This window comes from Pseudorca crassidens, chromosome 2, assembly GCF_039906515.1.
Source record: "Pseudorca crassidens isolate mPseCra1 chromosome 2, mPseCra1.hap1, whole genome shotgun sequence".
NCBI lineage: Eukaryota > Metazoa > Chordata > Mammalia > Artiodactyla > Delphinidae > Pseudorca > Pseudorca crassidens.
The window spans coordinates 45,775,019-45,797,262 of NC_090297.1; the positions used below are offsets into that span (position 1 = coordinate 45,775,019).

Sequence of the window (22,244 nt, forward strand, 5' to 3'; positions counted from 1 at the left end):
CTGCAATGACTGCAGCGGTCCTACAGGATGAAACCTGTAGGCCATCTTAACACCAGGACATAGCTAGAAAACATGTTTTTGAAACACATCTACATTTAACTTGTGTAGTGTGTGTACGTGTGTGTGTGTGTGCATGCGTGTGTGATTTTTCTTATATAAGCCAAGTTTGGAGAACCAACTGTTGCAACTCTGGCATGAATGTTGGTGTCTGGACACTGCCCACAGTGCCCACAGGGTCTGGTGGGGCAAGACGGTTCCCTTGCAGAAGGAACTGCTTTGGGTCAAAGCAGGACCCTCTGCTGATCCCTAGTGGCTTCCTTTCTGAGCTGAGTTCACGAAGAGATTCCTGACTCCCCACTATGTGTGGGGCTCAGCCAAGGGTCTCATTTCACTGTTTCTAGACCTGGAACTACGGTCTTAACTAGCTCGGGGTGAGGCTCTTGAAGCATTTTGATGTTTTAAGACTAATGAGTCTGCATCCTTGTTTAACTCGTTAATGGCCTCAGTGTGGCCTCCAAGCAAATCACTTGACCTTTCCTGAGCTTCGCTTTCCTCATCTGTAAAATGGGGATAAAAACTGACCTGCTTTTGTTACAGGACTGTGAGGATTAAAGAAGATATTGTATGTCGCATGCTATTCAAATGTAAGGTGATATTTCAGGTTTCAACTACAAAATCTGTTTTAAGGACATTAAAGTTTTCTCCTCCTTTAAGGAGAATTTACAAATCCTGATTTGTGAAACTGAACAATTGGAAAAAGAATTTCCTAAGGGGTTCCTCTCAAACAACTTTAGGATGGGACCCTGACATCACATATATTTTAGGAAAATGTCCATCATGAATATCTATGCATTTGCATAAAACTTTATTGCACTAAACTCAACCCGTGTGTCTCTGTTCATTTAAGCCTGACGACCTGTAACAATTAGGGTGAGCTAAATTGCTCTAACAATTAGTCCTGAATATGCAGTGACTCAACTACAGTGAAAGTTTATTTCCAGTTCCCAGACCAGGCCTAAGTTCAGGTTGGTGGGCAGTTCTCCATACAGTGATCCAGGCACCTAGCTCCTTCCCCTTGTGACTCTGCTACCACCTATGGCCTGGTTGTCATCTGCGTCCAAATAACAGAAGAGCCAGGAGAACCTCACACAGGGCTTTACCACTTCTGCTCACAGTCTCCTAGAGCGACTCTAACCCAAGGGCCCGCCCATCTGAGGGCGAGGGAGGCTGGGAAATGTAGTTCAGTGGTGTGCTCAAAGGGAGGAAGGGGTTTTAGTGGACAGTTGGTGGTCTCTACCAGTGTGTAAATGAGGAAAGAGTCTCAATAGGATTAATTGATTTGCCAAACTTAGGTCATCCAAGTGACAAAGCCAGGACTGCGGCCCAGAGCTTCTGTCATGTCTGGTGCCTTAAAAAGCACAGCCCCACCTCGATCCGAGCCCCACCTCACCTGAACTCTGCTCACTGGTCTCCTGGCTTCCAAGTTTCTCCTTGTACTCTGTTCTCCACCCTGCAGATAGGGGAATATTATCAACATCTACGCCAGATCATTGTGACGGTGACGGAAATTCAAAAACAGTTAAGAAAATCACCCTGGTTCCTCTGCCCTAACACACCTGTCCCTTCCCCCACGCCATCTTCTAGCCCTCGCACGTTCAGAGGGAAATTGGAGCCTGCACTTGAGCCAGGAGTGCCTCTACGTCGGGGTCCCCAGAGCAAGAAATGACAAAGGCTACTTTCCAGATCACACTTTTATTCTTACAGAAGCGGGGGCCACACAGCCATAGGGACATGAAGTGTTCAGACAGTAGGCACAGCGCCTGCAGCTGCAGAGCCTGCTGGGGGGTGGGGGGGACCCAGGCCTTTTTCCGTGGTCCCCACGATTAAGGAAAAAACTAAAAATCACACAGCATTCACTGCCACCCCCATCCCCACCCCTTCCCTCTCAGTAACAGCTAATTAGATTATGCATCCTTCCAGCCAAAGAAACTGGCTAGAATCCGGATTTTACAGAAAACCTTCATGCAGAGAAACTCAGCGTTCCGGAAGGGAGAGGCCTCTTCTTATACTTTCCACACACGCTGCCCCACTCTCGCCACGTGCCAAGTTTAATTCCACCTGAAACCACCATCTGGATGGGTAGTGACGAGACTGGCTACAAGAGCGAGCTGGTCACTCAGCTCAACATGCTTGGAAGACTGCCCCTTTCTAGGCAAGATATCACTGAAGCGAAACACTAACCTGAGGCTGGTGTGATCCCCAGACCCTCCCTCCCTTCTGAGCCCCGGGTTCCGAGTGAGGTCTGCGAAGGGCAGGATTTTGCTTTGTAGGACTGAGGATAACAGAAGCTGCTGGCATCTCTGGCCACACTCCCAGGGGCCCAGGGACGGAGGCCCCACTGGTGAAAGGATGGGACCTTATCTGTGGGGCTAACCTAGCTCGGGCTCGCCATTCCTCTACAGTAAGTAGGATCATCAGTTTAGCGCCGAGCGGGAAGCCCACGGGCCCACTAGGAGAGCTAATGCCAGTATTCACGTGCTTTGCATACAAGCGAGAAAATGAGGTTTCTTATTTTTTTCTTACGCCCCCTCCAGAGGCCAAATGGGGAAGAGTGGTTCCTCTGCCATCTGAGTGTCCTGAACGCGCCCAGAACTCCCAGGACCGCGCCGAGACGCTACAGCGTGCCAAGCCCAGGCAGGATGAGCGAGCCTCGGCAGCCAAAGCACGGCTCTGGGAGGATCCTGGCAACCTGTGGTGACAAGACTGACACTTCCGTGCAGGCCATGGCTGTGCCTTTCTGAAAAGATGAGAGCGGGCCTTGGGCTGAAGGAAGGACCTTAAAGGGGAGACAACCCCCAAGCGTCCACTTGGATCATTTGTTTTTCCTCTGACTATCCACACAAGAGGCTTTTCATGGGGTCTGCAGTCGTGGTGTTTAAGACAGCTCTGCGCTCCTACAGCAGAAGGGCCTCAGGTGGTCTTGTGTGCACTGATGTGACAGATGAGGAAACTACAGCTCAGAGGGACAAATGACTTGCCCACGGGTGCAGAGCTCGTGAGGAACACAGCAAGGAATGAAACCCAGGCCTCCTGGCTCCTGGTGCAGTGGTCTCTCTCCCTCTCTCTCTCCCAAAATGTCACTGCCTGGTACAGTTCACTTAATTCCAGCTTCCCTTACACAATTCCCTCTCAGATTCTGGGTTTTCAGCGGAGGCTGGGCAGTTCTTAAGACAGAGCTGCACAAACAACCAAGCTCTACTAGGCGGGCAGGGACCTGGGAAGGTTTCCTTCCCTCTGGAACGGAAATGGAGCTAACTTTTCTCTGAGCTTAGGATTTGTAAGGCACTAAAATTAACTACAGTTGGGGGTCGGGGGAGAAAGAAAAAAAGGGGGAGATGAGTGGTTGGAGAAATCAAGTTGATGCTGTTTTCTTTCAGCCCCGCAGTGAGGAACCCCACGAAGCCGAGTGACGGCGGGCTCCATTTTCCTGCTTGGCGCGGTCCCACCCCCCCCCCCCCAACTCCCACCCCTACTGCAGAGCAGAGGACACAGCCCCACCATGGCAAAGCGGGTTCTGGGAACAAGAGCCATGGAGGGTGGACAGGCAAGAATGAGCCCACGTCCTCTGGATTCAATTCAGAGCAGAGACGGCTCACCCAGCCTGGGCAGGTGTCCCAGGCCTGGGCCTGGCCAGGATTCAACCCTGAAGTGTCTTCTCCAAGGACACAGTCCCCTCTGAGTGGACTTGGGCAACGGCTGCAGTGGGCCTGCAAGCCTGAGCGTGAAGGAGGAAGGGGCAAGGCGCCACCGAGCACGGCAGGGAGAACTTTGGAATCAGACCTGGCTTTGGCACAGCACATCTTGGGCCCGCCCGCCCCATCTGTTGCCCTCCCAAGACCCCAGGGATGGAGAGGAACCTTCCTTCCTTCCCTCCGCGAGGAGGTCTTGCAGCTGACAAGTGATGGCAGCGCAACTCGAGGGCACCCCCTTCAGCCAAACCCGAGCCCAGGTGACCTAACATGGAGCCTTCCCGGACTCAACCACTGAATCCAAAGCACTTAGTCCGACGTGACGCTGAGTGGGAAGCCGTGCTAACAGCAGCTGCCGCTTCTCCGGCACCTCTGCTGCGACAGGCGCTTGACTTAGATGACAGTAGCAGGAAGACGGCATTACCCCCTTTCAACAGGTGAGGAACAGGGCTCAGAGTGGCTGAGTGACTCACTCAGAGTCACACAGCTCATGAGTGGCAGAACTGGGAACTAGACTCGGGTCTGTCTGACTCCAAATCTCACGTCCTGGCCACTCTGCTTGGCTGCCCCTGGAGGCTGGGAGCAAGTGTCGGGGCTGCCTGGGTGGGGTTTCTGGGGGGGTTTCTTTCTGAAAGTGTGGATCTGGCAGAGCAGCCAAGCTTGAGTGGAGGGAAGATAGATGCCTTCTGGCCCTGGGGACAGGGTCCGCCCTCGCGTCCGCCTCCTTCCGGGTGGGCTCCGGCTCAGTGCCTGGCAGCCTTGCAGATCTTGTCATAGACCTCCGGGAAGGCGTCCTGGCAGCCGAGCTGTTTCCGCAGCCTATGGTACAGGGAGCCGTCAAACATCTCCCAGAACTCCTCCCGGTCCATGTAGCAGTCGGCATACAGCATCTGGAACCTGCAGCGCAGACACAAGGGTGAGGACTCGGGGACGGGGGTCAGAGGGGTAGGGAGGGGAAAGGGGAGCAAAGAACCCCAGCCATCCCTAATGCGCCCCTCACGCACCGCCTGCTCTGCAGGGCAGGACGCGCTTTTGGAGGATTTCTCTTGTTTAATCCCCCTAATGAGCTAGTGGTTGGGGCTGGTGCAGGAATTCTTATCCCCATTTTACAGACGGGGAGTCTGGGCTCAGGGCTTTAAGTGGCAGTGGAGGCAGAGTCAGGAGAAGAATGCAGGGCACTGCATGCCCGTCTCCCCGATATGCTCACCAGGCTGCTTTCTCTCTCTTTTTTGACGGTCAGTAAACTGCACATAAGGAAAGTGTACAACTTGAAGCTACAAGGATATATGGCACAACACAGGGAATATAGCCAATATTTTATCATAACTATAAATAGAGTATGACCTTTAAAAATTGTGAATCACTAAATTGTACACCTGTAACATAATATTGTATAGCAACTATGCTTCAATAACATAATAAAATAAGCAAAAAATTTTTTTTAATAAATTAAAAAACAAGAAATGTACTGCTTGATAAGTTTGATGTCTGTCTGTAACCTTGAAACTGTCACCTCAGTCCAGGTAACGGCCATATCCATCACCCCCAAACTTTCTTCATGCCCCGAATTCCCCTGTGTTGTCTGTCCGTCACCCTCCACAATGCCAGGCAGAACTGCCTTCTGTCACCATGGGTTCATCTGCATTTCCCAGAATTTTATACAAATAAAAAATATATATCTAAATAGAATCATACAGTACTCTTTTTTCCTGGCTTCTTTCCGTCAGCATAATTATTTTGAGATTCGTCCACATGGATTTTGCACGTCCACAGTTTCTTCCAGGACGTTTCTGAGCAATGCTCTGTCCAGGCCTCTGTGTGGCTTTCGTGGTCCTGAGTCCCCCCCGCTCCTCAGCTTTGGCCTCCAACCTGGAGTGGGAGCCCCTGGACACGTCTAAAGCACCCCCATCAGTGCTCTGTGGCTGACGGCCACACTCTGGGCACTCGCTCACCCGTGCACACTTCGGACGAACTTCTCCAACTGCCTCATGCAGGACCGGGCTTCAAAGTGCTTCACGCGCGGCTCCCCGTAGGCACCAATGTCGACGTAGAGCTCGGCCTCGTTTCCCTTGGGGTGCACCAGGCCCGGCTGGCTGGGCAGGATGAATGGGCACAGCCAGATGGGGTAGACCTGGGGGGCCAGGGAGGGCGTGTTGGTGCTTTTCCTCCCCCAGGAGGCAGGCTCTGCAGCACTCCCCTCTCTCTGCTGCTCACACGCCACCCTCACCCCGCGTCCCCGCTGAGCTCCCGGCCCGGCTCACGTGGATGTCGCTGTGGAAGGTGTGCAGGGCCTGCGGCAGGCATTTCATGGGCACCAGCATGTCCTGCACCACGTGGTGCTGCTCGTACAGCTTGCGCAGCGTCTCGCCCTGGGTCAGCTTCAGGAGGGAGATCTTGGGAGGCACCATCCAACCAAAGAGGTAGCGGAAGACGGGGTTGTTGCCAAAGGGGATGATGTCCTAAAAGACAAGGGTTGGGGATGGAGAGAAGGAACTCAGCAGGGCCCAGTGTCCCCACGTGCCAGGGGCTGGGTCCTCCTCTGGTACTGGACAGAAATGTGACGGGTCCACTCCTATCTGGGGGGGCGTGGTGGTACCCAGCCGGATCTGGGTTTGATTCCCAGCTCCGGCATTTATCAGCTATGATGTTGATCTTGGGCTGGGGACTTAACCTCCCTGAGCTCAGTTTCCTGATCTGCAAAATGGGGCTTGTGAGAATGAATGGTAAGATACCAAATGGAAGGCACTCAGCCCATTGCCTGAAGCAAAATGACAACGAAGCTATCGTTGCTGTTCTAGTTGCTGAGGTCAGTGTGGCCGGCACAGTGCAGGCACTCCATAAATGTTTGAGAATGCCGTTGAATGGCAAGAGGGATGGATACTCAGAGAGCTTAAGCAATTTCCCTAAGGTCACACCGCCAGAGACGGCTCCCACCGAGGTGGGGAAGGTCTCGCTCAGGTTCAACGATGAGCCCTTCGCTTTACAGCATATCCTGAGAGGACTTCTCTGACGCCCCTATTAAAATGTCACTGCTTCCCACCCCTCCACACACACAAACAGCAAATTCTTGCTCACCTGTCAAGGCCAAGCTACCTTCAATCCTAGGCAGAGCTAGCCACTTTCTCTTGTTCCTGTGGCCCTGCACAGTGCGACCCCGCCTGCCTCCCCCAAGCTGGCCTCTTGGGAAACCCCCCTGAGCAGGGCTGTCCTTACTCTTCCACTCCTCAAACCTCCACAAGGGAGGAGCCCCCCATTCACGATCGTCCTCCCTGCCCCCAGTCTGCCGTCTTCCCGAGGGCTGCCAGCGTGCACCTGACACCCCATCCTCATAGCTCCTGGGCCCTCGAAGCCAAGGACATTCCTTCATTCGTTAGACAATGACGAGGTGCCTGTGTGCTCAGGTGCCAGGTTCTGTGCTGGGTGCTGGGGATACCCAGATCACTGAGACGTGGTCCCTGACCTCAGGTGTGAAGAGCTGCAACAGAGAGATGCAGAGGCAGCTCATAAAAGGGTCCACGTCAGACTAGGGTCAGCGGGGGCTGCCCAAAGAAGCCCCCATGCTAAGCTTCAGAGGCTGCATGACTCTTCCTCTCCCCTCCCCTCCCCTGGAATCATCTCCTCTGATCACCAGCCCACTCCCATGAGGGAGGGAGGGGCCTGTCTGCTCTCTTCTCTGTTAGATTCCGGCTCCTACACCAGTTCCTGGCTCACAACAGGAGCTCAGGAAATAGCGTGGCTTTTGTTGTTCCCTTGGTTGTCCTTGGAAAAGCCACACAGGCCCATAGCAGAAATCCCCCCTCAAAGGCTAAGCCCTGATCCCATTTCCCTCACAGCCCTGACCACTCATCATTCCTCCTCCATCCCAATCTCTTTCCCCTCCACAAAGGCAACCATTCTTAGGAATTATTTGTGTACCCTTCTAGAGACATTCGATGCACAGACAAGTCCGTGGGCTTAAGAAAAACACAAGTCGCAAATGGCAGCGTCTACTAGCCTCCTGCGTATCACTGTATCCTGGGTGTCAGCACACAGAGCGCTACTGCATTCTTTGTCCTGGATGCCTGACACTGTACAGACAGACCTCGTTTTATTGCACTTCTGATCTGTGATCAGTGATCTTTGATGTCACTACTCTGACTTGCTGACGGCTCAGATAATGGTTAGCATTTTTTAGCAATAAAGTATTTTTAAATTAAGGTATGCCCTTTTTTTTTTAGACATAATGCTAGTACCCACTTAATAGACCACACTATAGTGTAAACATAACATTTATATGCGGTGGGACAACCCTGTAAAGCAATTATAGTCTAATAAAGATATTAAATTAAAAATATATATATATATATATATGCACTGGGAAACCAAAAAATTCGTGGAACTCACTTTATTGTGATATTTGCTTTACTGCAGTGGTCTGGAACCCAACATGCAATATCTCCAAGGTCACCCTTCACGGGGTGGGGCTGCAAAGTCCTAGCCCCCTGGCCTCAAGGTGGGACAGCCCTGGAGGGCCATCCAGCCCCAGAGCTCCCTGTGGGTTGGCTGAGGTCTTTGTTGTGGCTGCCTGACACCTCCGCTTTTCCCTCTGCCCGGCCCTGCTTCCCTTTCCTCTCGCAGTTGAGGATCGCCAGAGTTCTCCTGAACAAACTTCCTGTGCGCACATCTTGGTAGTAAAACACCCATCCTTCCAGATTCTTCCTTTAACTTCAGGCAGTACAGGCTAGAGTTTAACAGCACAAAAATAGAAGACAGACCTCATTTTGAAACCTAGCTCTGTGGTTTTAAAACCCATCCAGGAGTTCTCTGCTACTCCTTTCTTCAAGAGGTGGAGCTTAATTCCCCCCTCCTTGGGTGTGGGCCAGACTTGGTGACTCGCTCTAATAAGAGAGTATGGTGGGAGTGGTGAGGTGACAAGACTGCATCATGGAAAGCACTGAGGACCCCTCCTTGGTCTCTCTCTTGGATCACCTGCTCTGGGGGAAGCCAGCTGCCCTGCTGTGAGGACACTTGAGCAGCCCAGGTGGCAAGGAACGGAGGCCTCTTGTCAACAGCCACGTGAGGGACCCTTCCAGGAAGCAGATTCTCCAGCCCCACTAGAGCCTCCAGCACACCAGCCCTGCCGACACCTTGACTGCAGCCCTGAGCCAGAAACACCCACATCGTCGCTCTCCAATCCCTGAGCCTCGAAACTGGGCAGTTGTTTTAATCCTCACAATTTGGGGTTAATTCATTATGCAGCAATAGATAACCAATACACTCTTATCTCTTACTGAGTTGTGTTACTCTGGATAACCTAAACCAGTTTCTTCATCTGTTAAGTGGAAACAGCACTAGGACCTACCCTCACAGGGCTGTTAGGAAGACGGAGAGAATGCATGGAAAGTGTCTGGCCTAAGAACTAACATGTAAGGAGTGATTCATGTTAATTGCTGGCCCCTCTTTCCTTTCCTGTCTTAAATATCCCTGCTCTTGACAAAACCACACCTCCCACATCCTTAACACTGCTCCTGGCAGGGATAAAGAGGGACTCGGGGGTCTTCTGCCTTTGGCAAAACTTTCCACCAAACGTTCTGGGCCTGGACACTGCTCAAAGGAGGACTAACAGGGATGGGGGAAGCCCAGGGCTCCCCAGGCCTTGATGAAGCCTCTGCTGCCCACTCCTCCATCCCTTACCACTGCCCCGTCACATCCTGCCTGAGAGACCTAGCCCACGATTAGAAGTGACCTGACACCTCCTCCTAGGAGACCACCAGGTGTAATTCCTTCATGCCTGACATCCCTATTTATCTCAGTCACGGTGGACTTTTGGGTGCCTCCCACTAGCACCCTTGATGTGCTACAGCGATGCAATGTCTTTTAACCTGACCCTACTGGCCGCTGTCCCCCCATCTTCCAAACCCCTCCCCTGTGCTCTCTCATGGTCTAAACAGCAGCAACTCCCCTCCATCCTCAAGCTCTTCTCTCGACCGTGTCGTGTCCTCTCCTTGCTCTTAGCTGGAACCTGGCTGGCCCCTGCAGCCCTCCGAGGCGGTATCATTTTCTCTCCATGACCATCTGGGGTAGACGGAGGGGAGGTTGGCTCCTCATTACTGCTTCTAGGTCTCTGCCCCTCCCATTCCCTGAAAACCCTCAGCAGCTTTGCAGCCACCTGCCCATCATCTCCACCCCCATCATCTCCCTCGTTCCCAGATCACTACCACCTTCTTCAACACTCATCTTATCACTGATGTGATTTAATATCCACCTCTATGATCTTTCCCACGCCCCAGCCTCCTCTCTGTCCTCCAGAGATCTTACCTTCCACCTGGCCTCTGCCCTGACTCTCATGTCACACTCCAGAGCAGGGGATGACGAACTACAGCCCGTGGGAGTCGGTCTGCAAGCGGATCCAGCCTGCTGGCCAAATCTGGCCCCTGCCTGTGTTTATACATAGTATCACTGGAGCACAGCCATGCACGTTTGTTTGTGCACTGCCTGTGGCTGCTTCTGCGCTACAAGGGCAGCGCTGAGCAGCTGTGACAGGACGTATGACTCGCAGAACCTAAAGCTTTTGCTGTTTGGCCCTTTAAGAAAGTTTGCTGACCTCTCGATGTTGTCCTATTGTCTGTATTCATTGCCTCTGCTGACTTGGAAAAAGAAAAAGCACGTCAGAGCTGTGAGCTGAGTTTATTCAGTGTCTCACCGACTATAGCCTGGGAGACCCGCTCTCCAACAGCTCTGAGAAACCGTTCCGAAGAGGTAAAGGCCAGAGCAGTATGTATGTGATTTTGGGGAAGCGTACATGTAATCAGGCACTGGTCTCGGTCGAAGGTTGTTGCTAGTTATGAGGAACAGCCGTCTTCTTAATGGTTTTGGTACTTTTCTAAGTATGGGAAGATCCAAGAATTTGGGTTCATAAAATTTTCTCCTCAAAATATCTACCTATCTGAAGGCTGTCTTTATCTGCCAGTTTTCCCATAGCACAGAGTGCCTCATTACTGACCTTTGCCCTGAATTCCTTTCAGGGGGTGTTGACGGCAAGGCCTAATGACTTCATTCCTGCAGAACTGGATGGTAGGCAACATTCTTCATTTGGCATCTCCATAGTTTCAACTCCAAGCGTTCGCCCTCTGGCCACCACTAACTCTCCTTCCTGCCGCCCGTGCCCTCCAGTGCTCTGACGTCAATTCTTCACCCCAAGGGGCACCCAGGCCACCGTATCAGTCCCTTCAGCCCCGCACATCCTCACTGCCCTGCCTCAGCTGGCTCGGATTTCATCCCGATCATGTCCTGGCTTTTCCAACCCTGCCCCACTTGTCATACTCATTTGCAAAACCTCAACCGTGGTTAAATCTAACTTTCTCCCTATGCTGTACCCCGTCCACAGAGCTGAACGTGTGAAAATCCACAACCACCAGGGCTGGTCTCACTGTAAACTCGTCATGAATCTTTGGCAGGCCCAGTGCTGCCCAGCAATCCTATGACATTTCCCCAGTTAATTCATTCCCACTCTCCAAGGGACAAATTTCCCATCTCCTCTCTCCTCAGTCCTCCAACAACCCCTCACCCCTCATCTCAGCTAAAATCCTTGCTTCCTATCTCACTGAGAAAACAGAAGAACTCCCACACCCTCCCACCACCAAATGGTCCTCCTGTTTGTATCAACTGTTCCATTAACACTTCCTCCCTCCTGTCCAGTGGGTGAATCTCCGTGCTCTCACCTAAAGGCAACCTCTCCACCTGAGCACAGGATCCATCCATCCTCAAGGTTCACCCTGTGAGCACACCCTCTCCCCTGCGCTGCCAGCACGTCAACATGCAGTAACCTCTCCCTTCTTGAAAGTCACACATGGACTTCCCTGGCGGTCCAGTGGTTAACACTCTGCACTTCCACTGCAGGGGGCACGGGTTTGATCCCTGGTTGGGGAACCAAGATCCCATGTGCCGTGCGGCGCAGCCAAAAAAAAAAATCAAAATAAAAAATAAAACAGTCACACAAAATATTTCCTCTCGATCCTGCATCCCCCTCTGGCTCCCACCCTACTTTGCTGCTTTCCCTTATACTGAGCCTTCTCAGATTTCCATTTTCACTGTCTCCACTTCCCTGTCTCTGTTTTCTCTCGAACCCACGTCAGGCTTTCAGCCCCATGGCTCAAGGTCATGAGTGATCTTCTCACGACTAAGACCAGGGGTCGATGCTTTGTCGTCATCTCACGCAGGGGCATTTGACACAGCTGTTCATCTTCCTTCTTGACACGCTGTCCTCAGGTAGCTTCCGGGATGCCAGTCCTCCTGGGTTTCTCCTCCCCTCGGGCTGACGGCGTCTTCTCCTCTCCTGGCTGCTTCCTCCTCCCTCAACTTGCAGGGCTTGGCTCTGGGACTTCTCTTCTCTAACCTCCCTCACTCATCTAGTCTCACGGTGTTAATTAACATTTCTCTGCTGATGATACCCACAGTGATATGGATTTCTTCGACCTCTGCCCTGAAGATCTGACATATGTGCCAGCTGCCCACTCAATGTCCCACCTGGATGTCTGAAAAGCATCTCACGCTGACATGTCCCAAACCAAACTTCTGATTTTCCTTCCCAGACCCCTCTCCCATGTTGTCCATAGCAGTCAATGGCACCTGGGGTCACCCAGTTGCTTGGGTCCCTAACCTTGGAATCACACCCAAGGGCAATCTGTGGGAAATCCCGTTGGTTGGTTCAACCTTCACAGCACCTCCCAGATCTGAGACCCCTTTCCTCCTCCACCGCTACCACCCCGGACGACACAATCTTCTTTCTTCCGCTCTCCCACTCCTGCCACCTCCACCCCATCCACTCTCCACCTAGCTGTCAAAACTATCCTTTTAAAACAAACATCAGGTCACGTCACTTTTCTGCACCAAGTCCTCCACTGGCTTCCTTACCACACAAGGTAAAACATAAAGTCCTCCCCGACCTACAAGGACCCACATGATCTAGGCCATGGCTGCTCTCTGACAGCATTCTCCACCATAGGTCTAGCTCAAGGGCCTTCTTGCTGTCTTCAGAAACACGCAGCCTTGCTGTGACAACCTGCACCTTGCTGTGATGCAAAAGAATGGAGCTGGACCCCCACCTCACACCATATACAAAACTTAACTTTAATGGATCAAGAACCTACATATAAGAGCTAAAACCATAAAGCTTTTAGAAGATAAGGCAGGAAGAAATCTTCGTGACTTTGGGATTTAGCAATGGATTCTTAGATACAACACTAAAAGCACGAGTAACTAAAGAAAAAATAGGTCAACTGGACTTCAACAAAACCAAAAACTTTTGTGAATCAAAAGACATTATCGGGACTTCCCTGGCGGTCCAGTGGTTAAGACTTCACCTTCCAATACAGGGGGTGTGGGTTCCATCCCTGGTCGGGGAGTAAGATCCCACATGCCTCACGGCCAAACAACCGAAACAGAAGCAATACTGTAACAAATTCAATAAAGACTTTAAGAATGGTCCACATCAAAAAAAATCTAAAAAAAAAAAAAGACACTATCAAGGAAGTGAAAGACAACCTACAGATTGAGAGGAAATATTTGCAAATCATGTATTTGATAAGGGTCTATATCTAGAATATATATAGAACTCTTACAACTCAACAACAAAGATCAATAACTCAATTAAAATTGGGCAAAGGATCTGAACAGACACTTCTCCAAGAACTATCCAAATGGCCAACAGGCACATGGAAGGATACTGAACATCGCTAGTCATTAGGAAAATGCAAATCAAAATCACAGTGCGATTCCACTTCTTACCCACTAGGATAGCTATCGCAAAAAACCAGAAAACAACAAGTGCTGGCGAGAATGTAGAGAAACTGGAACCTACACATGCTGCTGTTGAGAATATAAAATGGCTCAGCCACCATGGAAAACGTCTGGCGGTTCCTCAATAGGTTACACACGGAATCATCACACGACCCAGCAGTTCCACTCCTAGGCGTGTATCCTCCAAAACTGAAAACTAGTACCCAAACAAATTCTTGTACGTGAATGTTTGCAGCAGCACCGTTCACAATGCCGACAGGTGGAAACAACTCAAACGTCCACCAGCAGGTGAGTGGAAAAACAAACTGTGGTCCAGCCACACGATGGAGAATTATTCAGCCACGAAAAGGAATGATGTGCTGATACATGCTCCAGCGTGGATGAACCTTGAAAACAGGCTTAGTGAAAGAAGCTGGGCACAAAAGGCCACATGGTGTATGATTCCATTTAAATAAAATGTCTAGAATAGGTAAATCCACAGAGACAGAATGCAAGACTGATGGTTGCCAGAGTCTGGGGAAAGGGAATGGGGAGTAACTGCTTAACGGGTGCAGGATTTCCTCTTAGGGCGATGAAAATATTTTGAAACTAGATATAGTGGACACACAACATCATGAATGTACCAAAATACCACTGAACTGTACGTGTTAAAATGTTTGATTTTATGTTTTCACTTCAATTAAAAAAAAGAAATAAAAAGCTACCCACTCAGCCCATCTGAGGACCTGTGCTCTGGCTCCTCCTCTGCCTGGCGTGTCCTCCCTATGTTCAGGTCCCGCTCACAAGGCATCTCCTGAGAGGCCTTCCCTGGCCACTTATTTAAAATGTCACTGTTCCCCATCGCTCATCACACAACAGCAAATTCCTGCTCACACGTCAAGGCCACGCTTGACAGCTACCTCCAGCCCTGGGCAGGACCAGCCACTTCCTCTTCTCAGGCCGCAGTCTGTCTGCTCGGCTGGGCTACAGCTCCTCAAGGACAGAACAGGTCTGTGCTCCCCAAAGCACGGGGCCCCGCGCCCCACCTTCTGGCACAGGCAGGTGTGTGGGGAGAGCCCGCTGCTTTAAGGCAAGGGGGCCGCTCCTGAAGAAGGAAGCACTGTGCTGCTGGGTAAGAGGCTGTTCTGGTCCCTAGGACAAAGCCACTCTTTTCCCCCAAGGGAGGGGAAACCATCCTGGTTGCCAGCCTGGCCAGGAGCCAGGACTACCAGGAAATCCTAGCCTCACCTGGAGCTCCCAGAAGATGCTGCGCGTGTGGCGGTGGTAGTAGTGTCTCAAGGGGATGTACTCCAGGCCCTCGCGCTTTGTCTTCAGGTAGTTCTCCACGTGCTTGAAGAACCAGGGCTTGTAGTAGTTGCCAATGCTATTCAGCTGCAATGACAGAGGGCACTGTGTCAGGCCACAGGCAAGCCCCAAAGCCATCGGGGCGTAACAGTGATACCAGGCTTCTGTTCAGCACTCCTGGCCTCTCCAGAGCTCTTTCATGTCTAGTATTGCCTTGGAGGCTCTTGAAAGCCGGGCGAGGTTACTAAGCAGAGCCGGCATTCTCTAGCAGAGAGAGCAGAAGCTCACAGAGGTTAAGTGGTGAGCCCTGGGCCCAACAGCGAACTCCTGACAGGCTCGAGAGCTCAGCCTGCTACTCCTCCTCGGTGAGAGAACTGAAGTGCCGACGTCTGTCGCCGTCGGCCACAGTGCAGCGCTCCATACAGGCGTGTTCCTCCCCACCTCCCTCCCACGAGGCCAGCGTCGGCACGAACACGGCGCATGGGTCATCCTCCCCACTGGGTCCCACAGCCGACAGCACTAACTGACCACATTGCTCTCCCTGCTGCCCTGGACCAAGCTCCACATCCTCTGGCCACAGCGCTCCCCCCCACGCAGCCACCATCAACGGAGGAAGCTCACAGTAAAGCTACCGTCTTCCCTGGCACTGGGCCCCGTGGTCTCCAAGCCTAAATCATATATTTAGCTGGTGTTTTCTTCAGCCCTAAATGGTTCAGGACTCTATCTACTGTGTGCCCTGGGATGACTTAGCTTCTCTGAGCCTCAGCTTCCTCACCCATGAAAGGAACTGTGGGCCGATGCTTTTGAGACAGGCAGGGCAGCAACCCGGAAGGGTCATGGGCTTCAGGTTGGGCGGCTGAGGCCAGACCCTGGCTGTCACCCACTAGCTGTGTGACCTGGCGCAGGACACTCTGAGCTTGTTTCTTCATGTGTAAAATGGCAATAAAAATAAATACTTTGTGGGAGATCTCTGTGACTATTAGAAATTACATACACACACACTGCAGACGCTCGGGCCCATGTCATACCAGCTTCTCTTAGGGTGGGAGAGGCACCCGAGTTTTATGGGGCAGGTGAGATCACACCCAGCAAAGGGACAGGAGGAAGCAGAGAGTGGAGGCCGCGTAGGAGAGGTAGAATGTTGCCAGGGGACCATCAGGGAGGGAAAGACAGGAGCAGAGGCAAGAAGTAAGCAAGCCCAGGGTGGCTGGAGAATAATCGCAGCACGGGCTAAGCGCCCACAATCCAGGGAGGCAGGACCAGCACCCGAGTATCCACTCTTTGTCCCCTCCATGACTTTGCATACATTCATTATCTCTTCCATGACCTTGCACACATTCCTTCTTTATCTCCTCCACGACCTTGCACAGCAGGGCTGTCCCTGCTTCACTAACCAGGAGAAAGAATCATCAAGGTTGAAGGGACTACCCGAGGTCACAAGGCTGGCAAGAAGCAAGGACTCAAGCACATTCCATGTTGCAAAAGAAGGCCAAGGCGGACGGCAGAGAACCTTGAATGGTGGGTTCTGGAATGTGGGCATTATTAAAAAAAAAAAAAAAAAAAAGTATTAATTTTTTTCCTGATTCTAAAAGCAACGTACGCTCCTTGTGAAAACTTCAGACACTGCAGTAATGTGTAACCTGAGAGATGCCCCTGCAGCCTCACCCTCCAGAGGGAACTACTAAAAACCGATGTGTATTCATTAGGTTTTATTTTCACACACACACAGATTTATATAAATGGGACTGCCGTGTGCCTACTGTTTACTGATCTGCTGTCTCCACTTATAATGCACTAGGCTGACCCTGGCAGGTTATTTAGCCTCTCTGAGCCTCATTTTCAGTACAGGCAAAATGGTTAGAGAGACTACAAGAGATAAGGCAGGAAGAGCCGAGCACAGGGCCTGCCCACAGCAGGGGCACAGTATTCAGTTCCCGGCCCTCTCACTGCACCCAGCCCCTCAGCAGCTCCCTCCACCCTGGAGCCAGGCAACCTCTGCCCTCCACCTCTGGCAGCCAACACTTGCAGCCCATCGGGGGGTCACTGCTGTGTGCAGGTCACTCTGCTGCTAGGCCACTCTGCAGTGGGGAAACCAGGCCACAAAGTACCAGGAACCGGGCTAAAGAGCCTGCCTGTCCAAGTCAGTTAGAGCGTGGAAAGTGCGGGGCAGGGCAGAAGTCACCATAGGCTGGCCTCCACCTGCGAATGCAAAGGGGAGTCAGATCCAACAGGAACAGAGCAGCTTGATCTAACCCCAGGTGGACCTGGTCACACACCGGCAGAGGCACCAGCTGCGTGAACCCGAGACTCGGGGGTACCTGCACTCCTGGTGTTCATGGACTCATCGGTAACTCTCTGTGCCAGAGAAGCCCGGGACATGATAAAGAACCTGGATGGTACGTCTCTCCTGGGGCACACGGCGGCCGTGGCAGCCAAGAGGCGGCAGGAGTTCCAGTTCCAGCCCAGGCACTTAGATAACAAGCCACTTCCTATCTCTGGGCTCCCCTGTAAAACGGGGGTGGCTCCCTTCCCCCAGGGCGGACAGTGCCTGGGCACGCAGGGACAAACGCCCGAGCAGCCTGCCGAACAGGCATGTTTGGGAGAAATGCTCTTCAGATGAAACACGCACATGCCTCTGGCACCCATCACTCTCCCCCGGCCCCAGGCCCCGTTCTCATCCGGCATCGTGGGAACACTTTGCAAAAGTCTATGGCCCGAGGCCCGGCCCCTCTGCCACCGATACCAGGCAAGCCTCTGGGGAAAACCTTGGTCTTCCTGGGAAATAAGGGAACTGGTCAGAGTGTTCAAACGATTTAAAAGCTGTACAATCCCTTTTGCCCAACTGCAACCTTAGGTGATACCTAATACATCAAAGAGATGACTTTCAGTACAAAGGGGGTGGTGATACCCCTTGGTCCCGGCCCTTAGCTTATCACCACTGGCAGCCTCCAGAGGAACATCTCAGACGAGGTGGAAAACCTCTGGACGAGGCCTCCTTGCCGGGTGACTAGGTTCAGAGTGACACACTGCCTGGCCTTTGGCCCGACCTGAGCTCAGGCAGAGCCAGGGCCCGGGGACACCAGAACATTTGGGCTCAGTGTCTGAAGCCCCACTCCTTCTCCAGGATCTCCATCCTCCAGTGCTCACTAGTGTCCCATAAAGAATGGTGCTCGATCAAAGTCTGCAGATGATGACAAATTCTAGAAGCTGGTATGGCGGGAAATAAACACCCAACCAGGAGTCAGAGACCCGAACTTAAATCTGCCCCATGCTTGCCGTGGGTCTTCAGAGGAGCCTCTTTCCCCTTCTGGGCCTCCGTTCCTTATTTGGAGAGGGAATTGTATCAGATGATTTTTGAGTCCTTTTGGATTTTAAAATGCTTTAAGTATATAGGGATAGATCAAGAGCCTTAAAAGTGCCTATCCTTTGTTGTACTAATTCTACTTGAAGGTATTATTCAAATTATAGACAAAAGATGTCCACTGCTACATTAATTAAAATAATGAAAACCAGGGTACCACTTTAATTTCCAACTATGGGGCAGTGGTTTAGTAGAGGATAGGGCATTTGCTCATTGCAATGTTTCTGCAGTCATTAAACATGAAGGTAATGTAACGATATGTAGAAATGCTTATCGCACTAAACCAGAAACTACAAATTTGAACTGGTGATCACAGCTGAAGACAAACAAACCGAAACACTGTGCAAAGAGATGGTAACCTTGAAAGTACCTGAGAACTGCAAAATAAGACGAGCTACTATTTTTAACCCTATCAGATTGGCAAAAATGAAAGAGTGATGCTATCCAGCACTGGCAAGAACGTGGGGGAAAGGTATTCTCACACACCACTGCGTCGCTGGAAGTGGACAGAAGCACACATTTCTGGCGGGTCACTGGTCATGTCTATCAATATTTAATATATTCAAACCCCTGGGTCAGGCATTCCTTTTTTTGGACTCAATCCTACAGAAATGCATGTACAAGAGGCCAAGGATAGATGCGAGAGACTCTTCAATGCAATATTATTTGTAAGAGCAAAACATTTTAAGCAAAATAAATGCTCATCGGGAAGCAATGAGTTAGGCTAATTACAGGCAACAACAGAAAGCACGGGATAAAACGAGGGCACGGGCATGTACACACGCGTACACGCGCATGCACACGCACAGGCCTTGAAGAGTGCAGTGTTACAAGTGGTTACCCTGGGAGCATGCTTGGGTGAAGAGATGCACTTTAACTTTTTCTTTATATATTTCAACATTGTTGTACTACTTTTGTAAAAGCTTTAAAAACATCTGTGCATCGAAAGGAGAGGAAATAAATCTATCAAACACATTAGCAAGAGCCGGATTGGGTCATATTTATAGGTGGAGTCTCTTCTTTCCTTTTACTTTGGTACACTTTCCCAGCCTCTCATAATAAGCACAAATCCTTTCTCAATGGAGAAAGAACGGCTATTAAACATTACACAGTGTACGCTGAAGGGGTGTGAACCTGAGGCATCAAATCAATCACTCAAATCTTGGCTTTGTCGTCTTGTGGAAGTTTACATGGCCTCTTGGAGCCTTGGTTTCTTCATCTATAAAATGGGGTTACTGTGAGGATCAAAGATTACGCCTATCAAGAGACACACACGTTACCTGGCAGATGGTAGGGGCAGAGTAAATGGATACTTTGGTCACAGCCTAAGATGGCGGACTACAGATCCAGCCCAGGTGGGCTGACCCAGGTCGCAGCCTCAAAGAGCGTGGCTGCCAGGGTTAGGGTGGGGAATCAGGCTCTATCCCAGCCCATCCAGGCCCTCCTCCTCCGGGCCTACCTTGCCAGGCTCGGCCTCATCCGTCATGACACCCGTCATGATTACAGCTTCCTCCAGGGAGTAGAGCAGCCCTTCCACGAAGTGGTTCTCCTGACGCTGGGACTCACGGGTGAACCTGTCACAGATGGCCTCCAGGCCGCACACCGGCTCAAACCGCAGCTTGACGTACTTCTTGGCGGGGATGATGCGGATTTCGGCGGCCACCAGGAAGCCCAGGGTCCCGCAGGACCAGGGCACAGCGTAGAACAGGTCCGAGTTTTCCGACTGTGAGGCGGAGTGGACACATGCTGAATGTTTGACCCCCAAACCCCGCGCTGCAGCGAGTCATCAGCGGGGCGCAGAGGACCCGGGGCCTGCGCTAAATCCCTGTCCTGGCACTATCTGTGTCAACCTGAACAAGGACCTCGCAACTGCACTTTCTGGGCCTCAGTCCTCCCCCTGCAGCTTCAGCATGACATCTGACCTTACACTGTCCTCTGTATCAGGGATGCTCAGGGAGAGTGCCTCCTCTCTCCTCCACCTGGGCACAGCCCCTGGACCACAGGCTACCCAGGAAGAGGCCAGGACCAGCTCTGCCCAGAGTCCTAAAATGAGGGACCAAGGGCCAGGGGTCCCAGGCCAGGCTAGAGAGAGATGAACCCTTAATGAGGGTCAAGGTAGCCAGGGGACATTAAAATGGGCCATTACTGAAACTTACAAAGCCTTTTCCATTCCATTAGCTGTGAATCCGCCCCTCCCCAACCACAGTCCAGGGAGAGCATTAACGTTCCTGCTTGAATGGGTAAGGAGAGGGAGGCTCCAAGAGGTGACAATGGCTCACCCAAGGCTTCCCCCCAATTCAGTGCAGCAATGTCGGGCTCAGGCAAGGCCACCTGACACCTGATCCAGCGATCCTCCTTCTAACCTCATGATTTTCTTGTTTTGGTATTTGTCTTGGAGACAAACAACTTTTCATCTGGCTGTTCTAAGGCAGCTTCTTTGATTCTAATAAAGCTCCTTGTGAAGAAGTCTAGCCTTGTCCAGGCTTTATGGAGAGGACAGTCCTGTGTGGTCTCTGCTCACGCTGAACGCCCTTGGCACTGGTGTGGTGGGTGCAGCGAGGTGGTGGGGTGAGGGCCATGCTGGAGCAGGGGAGCTCTGCAGCAGGCTGGCAGAAGTCTCTGCAACAGCAGACATGGGCCACCCGATGCCCATCTGGGCCACCGCCTGATCACACTGTCAGCTCATAGCAGTAATAAGCAGGTGTCTGCCGCACACCCGGCTCTGTGCTAGGAGCTTAACATACGGCATCTACGTTCTCCTCCTGACAACGCATTTGCCAGATTAGGAAACGGGACCTCAGAGAAGGGAAGTAATTCATGAATGCCTGTCTCCTTTCTCTGCTCATAATAAACAGGTTAGAAGGCAGGGCCCAGCGAGCGTTTCGGGAAACGAGCTGAACTGGTGTGAATCCTGAAAGAGGTCTATCTCGTCCAGACCAGAGCTCTCAAGCCTGGAGTCCTGCCCTGGACTCTGTGAGGCCAACAACTCTGGTGGCTCTCAGAAACATTCACTTCTAAAGGATCACTCTCCCAGGGGCTCCTTAGATATGCTCAGTGAGATCCGAGTTTATTTAAAGTTTCAATCTGTCCTGCTCCGTAACTGTTTGCATCCTACTTTGGGCCGTGGAATTGCCTTTTATTTCTCCAAAACAGCCCCTCTTATTACTGTTGGTTACACCTCACCACTGGCATAGAATGTTGATGCTTGGGCCTGACTTCAAGACAGTATGGTGACATGAATTGCTAAGGGCATTGACTTGGGAGCCTGATAAGTTGGGTTTGAATCCCAGCCGTGTGGGATTTACTAGCTGTGTGATCTTGGGCAAGTTTATTCACCTCTCTGTGCTTTAGTTTACTATCTGTAAAATGTGTCTAATAATAGTACCCACCTCATAAAGTTGTTTAACAATTAAATGCCTTAATATACATGAGGCATTTACAACAGTATCTGAACACATATCAGGGGCTACATAAATCTCTGTTATTATTATGGATACAGACCCAGACTGGACAGGTGTATTTGAAACGAAGCACCCCCAGGGGAGCCACCTCCCAGGGGTCCTTAATGCCCAGAGCAGGCTGGTGGGGGCATCCCCTATCTCTGAACTCACCGGTGTGCATCGCACAAAGCTGCCATCGGCCAGGACCAGCTCATAGGCAGTGCAGATGTGCTGGAACAGGCCATACTTGTGGGATGAAGACTCGATGCCTGTGCCCATGATCAATCCCCCTGCAGAGACATGTGCATTAGCCAGGCAGAGCTGGAAGGGGGTCGGGGAGAGCTGGGAAAAGGACACCTTGCTGGAGCTGGGGAAACTCAGAGCATGAAGGAGGCATGACAGGGCTGGCAGATCTTAGGGGAGATTTCCCATCTCCACGGATGTAGAGGGCAGGAGAGAGAAGGAGGGCCTAAGATGTGGGCATGAGGGCTTGCTTAGAGGTGGAAGATGGGTGGGAGACCCCGTCAAGGGCGCTCACGCCATCACCTCTGGCCAGACACAACCTAGAAACCTGTGCATTCATTTCAACAGGGACACTGATGAAAGAAGGGTTGGTTGGGTGGGGGAAGCCGT

General features: G+C 51.6%; 1 protein-coding gene across 1 annotated transcript in view; it reads right to left on the bottom strand.

Annotated features, from left to right (window-relative positions):
* Window positions 1-1,736: 1,736 nt before the first annotated feature.
* DHCR24 (24-dehydrocholesterol reductase) overlaps window positions 1,737-22,244 on the bottom strand; it is a 35,301-nt gene continuing 14,793 nt past the window's right edge. The window contains exons 4-9 of the mRNA XM_067726295.1: window positions 21,783-21,901; window positions 19,631-19,894; window positions 14,754-14,897; window positions 6,011-6,208; window positions 5,702-5,880; window positions 1,737-4,646 (exon numbers count right to left, since the gene is read on the bottom strand). Coding sequence (XP_067582396.1) covers window positions 4,493-4,646; window positions 5,702-5,880; window positions 6,011-6,208; window positions 14,754-14,897; window positions 19,631-19,894; window positions 21,783-21,901 — 1,058 coding nt within the window. The 3' untranslated portion in view covers window positions 1,737-4,492. The remainder of the gene's footprint in view (window positions 4,647-5,701; window positions 5,881-6,010; window positions 6,209-14,753; window positions 14,898-19,630; window positions 19,895-21,782; window positions 21,902-22,244) is intronic.